Source organism: Antedon mediterranea, chromosome 11, assembly GCF_964355755.1.
Source record: "Antedon mediterranea chromosome 11, ecAntMedi1.1, whole genome shotgun sequence".
Lineage (NCBI taxonomy): Eukaryota > Metazoa > Echinodermata > Crinoidea > Comatulida > Antedonidae > Antedon > Antedon mediterranea.
In genome coordinates this window covers 1,041,976-1,054,144 of record NC_092680.1, presented here as the reverse complement: position 1 = coordinate 1,054,144, position 12,169 = coordinate 1,041,976, and the positions used below count along the sequence as shown (strand labels likewise).

Below are 12,169 nucleotides of genomic sequence, written 5' to 3'. Positions count from 1 at the left end.
GTGATGCATTTCAAGCGATTATTTTTTTACACAATTTTTAAAGAGTAAAAATTCCTTCGCCGAGCGCTAAAACCGCCGCTGCCGAGTAAAGCCGTAACTCATTAATACTCTTACCGGAACAATTATGAATATTGTACAGGAAGGTATTATAGGTTGCTGGTGGAGAGTCACATGAGAATATAAACAAACCCCTCAATAGATTAAACAACACTACCAGCTACAATACCAGAATATTCAGTGTTAGTCCAGTACGTGTTTACACTGGTTTAAACTATAGTGGTTATTATGCAGGAATGAGGTAGCATACTGATATAGGTGGTCCGTCTGTTCAGAAAACGTAAGTAGAACCAATATTTCAAACAGTCCAAATGTTTACTTCTGGATCTGGATGAATACTGACGATCGAAGGACCACATGAGTATATGCTCTATTCACTTACAGTGAATAGAGGTTTTACATTGGTTACTTATACATTACCAGACCTACACTGTACGCAGGTCAACAAAGCAGTCACCCCGATCGATATCGATAGATTCTGATTTATGGCGCATTTGGAGTCGGGACAAGAAACATTAGTTTAGGCCTAAGCATATTAATATTATCGTGTGGATTATAATGTCTGTGTTTGATCACGGACTAGCCTCTTGTTTACTTTCACTATCCCTTTTAACAATGTTATGAATATTATAGACCTATTTCCTGAAGCCTACATTGAAAAATCACGTCATGTGCAAATTTAAAGTACAAGAATAAACTGGTGCTTGGAATATTATCCACACATGTACCGTAATACGTCAATGTATAGCAGCAGCCTATGTGTAAATATGTTATACTACTTTATAATATTTGGATTTACACCTTTATATCGATGTCACATTTTGTAACACAAAGGTGCATCCTTCAAAATATCAATATTAAATATAAAATGCAAACAAAAAATAATTTACATATAAATAAAAATATAATGGCAAAATACAAAATGATTAACATAACCTACTAAAACAACTATCAAAACCACCTCCCAGCTTATATCAATACATAAATCATTACTTTCCACAAATGAAGGAAAAAAAGAAACTTGCAATATAGTAAAAGTGTATGTAAATCCTGTAGGCCTATTTCATAAAAGGATCATTATAGTAGCTGAGACATTGAGGAAAGAGGCCTATCATTTCGATGTGACAAAAAAAAACACTCGTAGGGGATCCCAAAATTTGGCAACCCCCCTTCGTCATTTGGTACGTCCATAAGTCGAGTTTTAAGTCTTCCCTTGCAGTTAAATTATATTACATTTTATCAAAATGAGTATTGACCCTCTGCTTGCTGTGGCTGGTAGAATTATCAATAGTTAAATACGAACTTTGGCCCTCAAAATACCTACATGGAAAAGTAGTAAGTCTCGTAGTAAGTGCATGCATGATAAAAATTTAATTCTTATAGCTGTATTTGCTATTCTTTTTTATGAAAATCAATTTTAATCAAACCGTTTTACGAAACCCCATTAATTATTAAGGTAAGATTGTTTCTTTGATTTAAATCCACCAGCTAGGCCTAAGAACCGGTAATATAAATCTGGGCAGCATTGGAGTAAATATCATATACGTCGGTTGTAATGAGTTACATAATTCATAGATTAATGCATAAGGTCTACTATGCTGCATGTAAAGAGATTGAGTCGTGATGATGAAAAAACACAGGTGTAGCAGCCAGCAGCCTTAACACCTGACAATACTTCAATAGTCTTTTGCTTATCTAACATTTTGTTCAAATTATTTAAAATGAACGAATTCAACCCAATCGTTGCTATGTTACAAATAGTCATATTTTACTGAGTGGCTGGACTAAAACAAGAGGTGTAGGCTACTTACGTAGCCTAAATGTAGTAAAGGATTATTAAAAGATAATTTGTATACTTTGTTTTAAATATCTATCTGTCTTTATCCACAGAAAAAGTGGTTGTTACACACAAAATATCTTAGATCAAAATAGATGCGACATTGTCATGTTGAAGTGAACATTTTGAGCAGCAAGAGACACTATCTCGGATCATAACATAGTACTATAGGAGAAATGATGAATGGTTTCGATGATGATGATCTAAGAAAATCGTCACAGTCACTTTATAAAGTTTTGATTGTAGGCGAAACAAACGTTGGAAAGACATGCCTATTGCGGAGATATTCTGAGGGTACATCATCAGAGATGCAGACGAAAGCTACGTTAGGTATATATGATAATCATATTTTTATCTTCAATTGAGGCAAATTGCGATTAGGTTCTCCATAGTTCCACGGTAGCCTTAATGCGGAGCCTCTAACAAGGGAGTCATATTAAAGCTTGGTTCCCACTAGGACACAACGCAGGGACGTAGGCCTAAGCACAACCGAATTGACCAATGACAAGCGACAGTTCGGATAACTCACCACTTGTGATTGGCCAAGTTACTTACGTTGCATTTACGTCCCTGCGTTGCGTCCTAGTGGAAACTAAACTCACTCAGTAGGCCTCCTACGCTGGGGTAATTCCCCCTACTCTTCCGTGTTCTTCAGCTATTCTGAAAACGAGCCAGATGTGTACACTAGACCTACAGTTTTACAACGTCCTTATCCGGGAAGACCTGTTACCATCAGAATGTGCTGAGTAAAGCATTACCTGTTAATTGTGCGTATGGCGCATGTGCGTATTATCAGAACAGTGTACTTATTATATAGTTAATGCTTTATTTACGTTAGGTTTGGATTTTAGAGTTAAAACGATTGAAGTTGATGGACGTACGATGAAGCTGCAGCTGTGGGATACCTCTGGTCAAGAGAGGTTCCGGTCAATGACCCGATCTTATTATCGAGGAGCCGTGGGTATCCTGCTCACATATGATGTCACACAAGAAAAAACATTCAGAACATTAAATGATTGGCTGAAAGATATAGAGAGGGTATCAATTATTAAATTGCATCATTAAAAAAAAAACATTTTTAACCAATTTCGTCGTAATATTATCATCATCATCATCATTTTCTTATCAAAACGAGAATTGATGATAGGCCTATTATAAAGTAACTTGTTGAATGTATTGCGTCTTTTTAATTTAGCATAGCTTACCGTGATTATTTCTGTTTTTACTAAAAATCTATCATCCTCTTGCATCTCTAAAAGGGACAAATTAAGATATTTCGATTTTTGTTGGGTCTTCTGCATGTATAGGGGTCTGCATTTTGTATAGGATTTCAATAGCTTAAAGAACTGTGATAATTCTTTAAATTAAAATTTCTGTTTGTTTGATATAAATTTAAATATTATTTGTTTATTATTACAGAATGCACCCGAAGACGTTGAGTTAATAATAGTGGGAAATAAATGCGATTCAGACGCACGAGTAATAGCCACTGAGACTGGATCACAGGTAGGCTTACAATAGGTTCACAAACACAACCATGGACATGATAGTTTCAAATTTCATCGCGTTGAATTTCTGTCTAAATCTCTGTCTACACTATCAAACTAGTTTGACAAAAAAGTGTGATGTGCCCAAAAATGGTAGTGATATTACATCATTGTGTCCATATGGGCACATTACCGTATTTTGTTGTTACATAAAGTTTAATAGTGTAGACAAGGCAGATGATGGTGACCATCTTGTAATATTGGAAGCAGTTAGGACTAACATAGCCTGTATGTTCGTATGGTTACAGGGAGGGCCGAGGGAAGATGCCGGGAATGTGAACACAAAAGTAATTAAAACGTATTTAATTCTATAAAATGCTTATTAATATTTTTTATGGTTATTTTCAGTTTGCTATTCAAAGGAATTTGACGTTTTTTGAAACCAGTGCTAAAACGAATATAAACGTGAACAATGCATTTGAGACGCTAGCGCAAGCCATGGCGGCTAACTCAAGACCGCGTGCTGTAAGTACGAACTTGTTTTATCTGCCAAACTTATTTTTCGACATATTATTTTAATGCCTGTTTTTTTCTCTGTGCACTGGCTAAACCCCATGGGTGGTTTAGCCAGTGAACGCTTATATCCGTTACACGAGCGACTGAATAATTTTACTAAGCCTTCAGTTATTTCAGAGTATTGGTTTGCTTTTTTTTAGGGTACAATGCAAGAATCCAGTAACCGTCTAAACCGTGCCTTATCAAGTACAGCTCACTTGTCATCTAGCGAAAAGCAGCAGAAATCACGTTGTTCACCATGCTGATAAGCAAGAACATTGTCGCAAAATAAAAACGCTTCCAGCTAATAAAACTTTGTAGTAACTGGACAATTTAATTGGGGCATCTAAAGCCTTGTATAACACTCTATCAAACTTTATGTGACAAATGTGATGTGCCCATGGACGATGTCATATCACTACCATATTTGAGCATATAAATACCATATTTGGGGACATCACACTTTTTTCAATCAAACCAGTTTGATAGTGCAGACAGAGCTTTAGAAGAATTATGCAATTACCCAATGTTTTAACCACGTGATATGAATGATGAAGCTGGATAGGATTTGATTGTATGCGCATGCGCCGCTCGTGATGGAACAGGTTGATGGATTCATCTATGATTTGTGATCAGAACACATCAATTGCTGTTGACAACGTCCTTGCCTTTTGAATAATAAATGTTTGCAGAAATGACAGAATGGTTCATATGAAACCATAGACGTTTGCTTAAACCCTGTCTGTATTTATACTCCTCTTCAAAATGCCCATATATTTGTTTTTATTGTAGTTCAATTATTTGTAGTGGACAAACCCTTAAACATCTTTTCGGCCGTTTGTGTGCCAAATTGGTAAGGTGTTTTCTAACAATCTAATAATCAGTGAATCTGTCACTGAGTGTTACAAAGGAGAAATTCATACTATTGATTGCATGCATTTTAAAAATGAGATTATATTCTAGTAATCTTGTGTACTTTTCTTCCCCGTTAACGTGTGACGTGAATGAACCAATTCCGAGCACTGTGTTTTTAAATGACATAACCCTCTCCCCCTCCCTCCGCCCTACGGATTTTGGTATGGTAGTCTAGATATCATATCCTGTAATATTTTGACTATATTAGTAAAATAAGATGAATAATATATTATTGTATTAAATAAATAATTGTATGTTAATATAGGCCTAATGTTTCTCAGACATTGACAAGAAAAACTGTGGTTGCATTTTGCTTTTGTAGCTTTTACTGACTGATTTTGCTCAGTGTGACATTAGTTTTATGAAATAAAACCAACATTGTAAGCCTATAACTGTTCTTCCATATTTTTAATAATTACTCAAGTCTGGGAACTAAATAATAAAGTCTATACTGATGAGGAGACCCATCTGTTGATGAGCTCTTGAACGTTGAGACCGGGAACTAGAACGATAATTATAGAGGGCAGCAAATATTGTTTACTTGTCTACGTGGGAGAAGACATGTGTGTACGTGGACTATCTGATTAACTGTGCTTGACAAACACCGGTAAAATGATTATTTATTATAATTAACTAAGTTATCATACTATGGGTGATATGTAATATGAGTAGGAAAAACTATGTTTTAGTTTAGCTAAGCCTAGATAGTTTGGTATGCCACATTGAATCGGCCAGGCTAGAAAGAAGCTAGGCCTAGCAGTTAGTAGTTAGCCTGCCGACCCGAGGGGCCCCAAGTTCACAAGCCTGGGGGTGTACTAGGCAAGCTATTAGTTTAGAGAGGTCAGGCCTAGCCTAGGTAATCCTGGTTAGACCTAGGCTCTCTGAATGAACTCACTGACCTGCATATAGCCATCTTACCTGCTATGCAGACATGTCAGAATTTGACAAATTCTCGGTTAATTAACATTATTTTATTAATATTTTATTATTTTCCTAACTAAATCTATTCTCGGAAATGTTTTTACATTGCATACAGTAGCTTCCCGAAAAATTCTAGAAGATTTGATGTGATTTTTTTATTAATTCACCCACATTAGCTAGTATATTAGCAGTATTTTCATTTACTTGTTCCAAACAGAAGCTATCCTGATAGATTCATATCTGTCTATTTTACAGAATATGACAGCAGAAGCAATACTTGTTACAGGGGGAGCTGGATACATTGGTAGCCACACCATCTTGGAATTGGTGGAAGCAGGTTACTATCCTGTTGTTGTTGACAATTTTGTAAATTCTATGAAAGGTAACAAATTAATCTAAAGCACTACCATATTTGTGTATATCTTTTCCATATATGGGCACATTACCTTTTTTGTCACATAAAGTTTGATAGTGTAGACAGAGCTTTAGCAGGAGTTAAGCACATTAGCCATTTTGTGTGTCCATTATTGTTTTTTTCCAATTGTGTATTAAATATATATGTATTATGGACGTTCATGATGACTTAATTAATTTGAAATATTGAATCCTGGTCACATGATGTATTTTTCATTGTTTTCAATATTTTTACTTTCATATTCAAAGGTAGACATTTCTGTTTTCATAATTAATAAACTTTCCTAAAATAAAATGTTGGAGACATCAAGAAGATTAATAAAATGAGACAAATAATTTTCTGCTAGAGTTAAAAAACATTATTTCCACTTCCACGCATGATATTTAGTAAAACCCTGAAAAATGAACTTTCATTTACAAGTCACATGTATAATTGTATTTTTAACAGCGGAGAATGGACTTCCGGTCAGTATAAATAGAGTTGCAGAAATCACAGGAAAGCCTATTCCATGCTATGAAGTTGATATACTTAATAAAGCCTCGTTAACAGAAGTTTTTAAAAAGGTAAGTGTTTTTGATTCTTGGTGAAGATACAGACAATGCCTCTACCACATGCAGTAGTCGAGCTGTTGAAGATATTTATAAATCTTATCTTTGTATTATTTTTCAATTTAAATATATTTTGAATGAAATTATTTAAATGTATACCTTAATGTCTTATTTAATGTTACCATTTAAGGTATTAATTAATGTATACTGCTTTTATTTCTTTAACTTTTTCTAAATAAATGTTGTTGTTGAATATTTTATTCTCAAACTAAAATTGATGACCCATACTGTTAGTTTAAAATAAAAAATAACTAAATGTATGTTCATCGTCCCAAAATGAACATTTACTCAAATTGTAAATGCAGTACAAAAGTTTATTGTTATTGTTTGTATCTTTTAGCATAAAATTACCTCAGTAATACATCTAGCATCGTTAAAAGCGGTCGGAGAATCGACAGAACAACCACTACGGTACTACAAAGTAAATGTAGGAGGTGCTATTAATTTATTGGAGGTTAGTATTGTGTATTGTCTTCTTATCTTATAAACAGATACGTGCAAAGCTGATTTAAGTGGTGCCAAATTGCCTAAATTCCTCATACAATCTACCTTTCAGTATATAAAGCATTATTAAAACGCACTAAAATACACATCACTTTGTTTTTATTCTGTAAATTTTAATTAATATTCAAATATTTCATAGGATAATAAAACTTAGTTGGTTTAAGTTGTCTTTATGAGGCAGTCAATAAACAGTATGATTACCTTAAAAGGGGGAGGTGTGGGGCAGGTTACACTGCCACCTATTAACAAATACCATACTCTCATTTCTTTTAAGGTAATGAAAGAACAAGGTGTGAAAAAGATGGTCTTTTCCAGCTCAGCTACAGTTTATGGACCACCAAATAAACTTCCATTGACCGAAGACCACCAGGTTGGACAAGGAATCACAAATCCGTATGGAAAAACAAAGTTCTTTATTGAAGAGATACTTTGCGACTATCGAGAAGCAGATCCAGTAAGATATTTTTTGAAACTTTACCTTATTTTATCTTTTTTAGATATGTTTAAACTCAGGTCATTTCCATACAGTGAATGGCCAATACGAATCGATTATAGTCACATTATTCCATTTTTTTGTTATGGTTTTCATGTTTCGTTGACAGGATTTCCATGTTGTCATCCTGAGATATTTTAATCCAGTTGGATCTCATAAATCAGGAATGCTCGGGGAAGATCCCAAAGGACCGCCGGCCAACCTAATGCCATTTGTAGCGCAGGTAGCGATTGGACGACGACCTGAGGTCAAAGTATTTGGCGATGATTATGATACACCTGACGGAACAGGTACTGTAATATTATAATAATTAACATTAATTCATTAATATAAAAGTATTTCCCAGGATTATCAAATTCTTATATTTATTGACTTAAGTGAAATACTTAGTGGTAAGGAAATATTTCACTTAAGTGTGAATTTGACCACTGAATCAATTTATGTCTTTAAAAATGTCTAAGCATTTACATATACTGTACAGTATAGCAGAATATGTATCAACTTATATCTCTTTACAATTGTTCCTTTTAAGGTGTCCGAGATTACATTCACATTGTTGACCTGGCTAAAGGTCATGTGTGTGCTATCGAGAAGTTAACGGAAGACTGTGGATTAAAGATCTATAACCTAGGATCTGGTAAAGGATATTCAGTCATAGAAATGATCAAATCATTGGAAAAAGCCTCAGGAAAACAAGTGAGCACGTTGTATTCTAAATGCCTTCCCTTTTAATATTTGAGTATGCTTGTAAAAGTGACTTTGCCACTTAACTACCTTATCAATCATTGAAACAACTTTTATTTGTCTTTTGACCTAATAAAATGTATTTATTAAATAAGATCCCTAAAATAATTTATTGTTAAGTATGAAAGAGATTATTATTATATTTCATTTTCTGGATAATTTTATGCTTTTTTAACTAAAAAGATTATACAGTGGCATTTGGTGGAATATATTTTTTTTCTTTTTTCACCAAAAAAAGAATTTTTGGTGAAAACTTTTGTAACAATTAGGTAGATGATTAATCATAATATTTGATTGTTTTCTTCGTAGTGAAGATACACAATATTCCGTCTTCAAACTATCTCCCCACCCACAAAATACCCCCTATCACAAAAACTCTTTATATTCCTTCATATGATGATGTATCATTTGTTTTATTTCAGATACCATATAAAATTGTTGACAGACGAGCTGGTGACCTAGGATCTATACATGCTGATTCATCATTGGCAGAAAAAGAGTTGAACTGGAAAGCAACAAGAGGACTTGATGAAATGTGTATGTACTTGTCAGTGGCATAACACAGAGACCTGGGGAGGCCCCTGGTTCAGAAACCCTAAGTAGCCTTAGTTTGTTTTCAGCCTTTTTTAATGCATTTTAAAGCCTGTTGTTTCCTCAGGGGCCCCAAAACTCCGATGCCCCTGGATTAGCCAGTGAGCGCTCATAGCTGTTACGTCACTGTACTTCATTTGTACATACGCAAAAAGATAGGTGCAGCAGAAATAAGGGAATTAGAGACAGATCCATGAATAATAATTCTGTATGATTTACAGACAAATAATAAAAAAATAAAAAAAACCACATAAATTTTAATTTACATTCGTTTTCTTCTTTACGTAGGTGAAGACTTGTGGCGATGGCAAACACAAAATCCAGATGGCTTTAGTTCTTAAACTAACATCATTCTTGTATTACGCTTGCGGTAATTCTGTTTTTATATATTGACAACTTATAATTCATAATGAAAATTCTAATTTAAATAATCGTTAGTACCCATCTGAAAATTCCTGAAGGGTTTAGGACAGTCAACTCTCCCAAAACCAGACTTTTCTTGCCGTCCAAAACAATAAAAACAATGATTTTTACCATTAAAAACACATTCGGAATAACAAATTTTCATTTCACGTATAGGCCAGTCTAAAGAGGTCCAGGAATGGGAGAGTTGACCATACAGTTTTTTTTTTTTGGTGATGGTTAAATACATTTCAGTATTACTGAGAATTACTACAATTCATAATGAAGAAATCTGTTTCATTGATTACCTTTGTGCAATAATCTAATCAAATCACTTAAGTATAATATATTCTAATATAATAGAGAAGACAGGCTGAATTATATAAGTGATTTCAACAAAATTATTGTTAATTTTTATAAATAATTATATAATATGTATGTCTTTTGGTAGACTTTCTTTATGTATCTAGCTATTGTCTTTTTATGTTGTTAGTTCACCATTCTTCTTTTTGATATTTGTTAGTTGGAAGTATTATACATTGACACCATGTGTGCCACAATATTTATCGTTTTACCGATATGAAGTCGAATCGACGTCTAGTAATACAGACTTACGCCTTGTATCAGTACATTCCCTTCAGTATATTATGTTTTTAGAAGATTTAAGACTTTTTTCACCTGAAGACAGGGTCTCAAAATGAGACAAATGGCTGGTATCTTTGAGCTTTTAAATACATTCAAGAGTAAACTGTCCCAAAGTTTATTAAGTTAAGTTTGTTTTGCCTTATGTAGTTTCAACCTACTGTACATCATCTGTTGAAATGTTCATTTACAATACATTGCACATAATAATGTATAATAGCTCCATGATTAAGTTTTGTGAAAGTTAGCCTTGAATATTTTTATAAACGATACAATTACAAAACACAATAGATTAAATTCTACTTAATGATGCATCTTTAAATAATAAACTTTAAAAAAGATTGATATTAAGTATATTGGGGAACATTTGTAAATAACACACTGGCAAAACAAATTCCACCAATGATGTTCTCAGGTGGCCTCAAGTTGTGCTATTATTTGTCCAATATTCTAATTTAATAATTCATTGATTTTCTGTTTCGCAACGCTACGAATACGATAACGAAAACGAATACGTCACGCACATGTATTCGTTTTCGTAAGCCTGCAAAAATCGAGGGCGCCGTCGATCTAAACAAAAAAAATGTGACTGCGGTAAATTCAGCAGGTACGTGTTGCTTGGCTGCCTAGGCCTGCGTAACATCAAAGCGAGTGAGCACTTTAAAAACTGCTATTTATCAAAATCGACTTTAGTAAATTACTTTCAATAAATCTATAATTATATTATAATCATGAATCATTTCTGATTCAAATGCAAAATGTGGAAAATAATAAAAAACTATACTCGTTGTGTAGTTACGAATATGATATGTGATATTCGTCAACACAAATACGCTTTACGAATATGAAATGGGGATCAGCTCAAAAGTTTAATAAATGTATGACGTATCCGTTTTCGTTATTGTATTCGTAGCGTTGCGAAACCTCCCTAATAAATACAAATATCTGTATTATTATAGAATTGTTTTTTTCTTGTAGAAAATGTATACCTCTAGCATTTTGACATAAATTTTCGAAAAATGCACAAATTTCGACCCTTTTATTTTTTGACATAACTAGTTACTATGACTATAAGATAATTATAACACAATATATGTGCATATATGGCAATATTATCGCATAATTATTCAATTTAAAAAGTGAAAATTTTGCCCATTTTTCCAAAAAAAAACCTGTACTATAGTACAGGGAAATTTTTGAAAAATTGCCAAATTTTGAACCTTTTATTTTTGGCCATAACTAGTTACTATGGCAATATAAGATGATAACACAATATATGGCAATATTATCGCATAATTATTGAATTTAAAAAAGTGAACATTTTTCGAAAAACTCCCTGTACTATTCTGCCCTGTCATGAAAGAACGACTCAACTGACACATTTTTCAAAAATCACTTTTTTTTAGCTTTTTGGGCTATTTAGGGAATGATACACCTTGTGGTATATTCAGATATCATTTTCTGCGCATGTTTATTATGCAATAGTAACCATTTATGTCAAAAAATAAAAGGGTCGAAAATCGACCATTTTTCGAAAATTTCCCTGTACTATAGTACAGGGATTTTTCCAAAAAAGTGCAAATTTTCGACCTTTTTATTTTTCGATAAAACTGGTTACGATAGCACAATTGACATGCGCAGAACCCATTATTCGCCCCTGCGCATGTTTATTATGCTATAGTAACCATTTATGTCAAAAGTAACCACTTTTGACATAAATGGTTACTATAGCATAATAAACATGCGCAGAGTCGAATAATGGGTTCTGCGCATGTCAATTGTGCTATAGTAACCATTTATGTCAAATATGGTTATGATAGCACAATTGACATGTGCAGAACCCATTATTCGCCACTGCGCATGTTTATTATGCAATAGTAACCATTTATGTCAAAAAATAAAAGGGTCGAAAATCGGCAATTTTTCGAAAATTTCCCTGTACTATAGTACATGGATTTATCAAAAAATGGCAAATTTTCGACCTTTTTATTTTTCGAT

General features: G+C 33.5%; 2 protein-coding genes across 2 annotated transcripts; both read left to right on the top strand.

Annotated features, from left to right (window-relative positions):
- Positions 1-128: 128 nt before the first annotated feature.
- LOC140062825 (ras-related protein Rab-13-like) lies at positions 129-5,232 on the top strand. The gene is made up of 6 exons (XM_072109177.1): positions 129-337; positions 1,948-2,224; positions 2,733-2,932; positions 3,314-3,400; positions 3,790-3,906; positions 4,098-5,232. Exons 2-6 carry the CDS (start codon positions 2,071-2,073, stop codon positions 4,200-4,202), a joined length of 663 nt encoding a protein of 220 aa, XP_071965278.1. The 5' UTR covers positions 129-337; positions 1,948-2,070; the 3' UTR covers positions 4,203-5,232.
- A 173-nt stretch (positions 5,233-5,405) lies between these two features.
- Positions 5,406-11,095, top strand: LOC140062822 (UDP-glucose 4-epimerase-like). Its single transcript, XM_072109171.1, has 9 exons — positions 5,406-5,458; positions 6,028-6,154; positions 6,635-6,750; positions 7,136-7,249; positions 7,574-7,753; positions 7,902-8,082; positions 8,325-8,488; positions 8,959-9,073; positions 9,416-11,095. The coding sequence occupies exons 2-9, from the start codon at positions 6,031-6,033 to the stop codon at positions 9,466-9,468; spliced, it is 1,047 nt and encodes a 348-aa protein (XP_071965272.1). The 5' UTR covers positions 5,406-5,458; positions 6,028-6,030; the 3' UTR covers positions 9,469-11,095.
- Positions 11,096-12,169: the final 1,074 nt, after the last annotated feature.

Coding starts and splice junctions, on each gene's coding strand:
- LOC140062825 (XM_072109177.1), top strand. CDS start 2,071: ATGATGAATGGTTTCGATGATGATGATCTAAGAAAATCGTCACAGTCA. Junction 2,933..3,313: donor GGCTGAAAGATATAGAGAGG/GTATCAATTATT, acceptor TTATTATTACAG/AATGCACCCGAAGACGTTGA. Junction 3,907..4,097: donor CTAACTCAAGACCGCGTGCT/GTAAGTACGAAC, acceptor GCTTTTTTTTAG/GGTACAATGCAAGAATCCAG.
- LOC140062822 (XM_072109171.1), top strand. CDS start 6,031: ATGACAGCAGAAGCAATACTTGTTACAGGGGGAGCTGGATACATTGGT. Junction 6,155..6,634: donor TTTTGTAAATTCTATGAAAG/GTAACAAATTAA, acceptor TATTTTTAACAG/CGGAGAATGGACTTCCGGTC. Junction 8,083..8,324: donor TGATACACCTGACGGAACAG/GTACTGTAATAT, acceptor GTTCCTTTTAAG/GTGTCCGAGATTACATTCAC.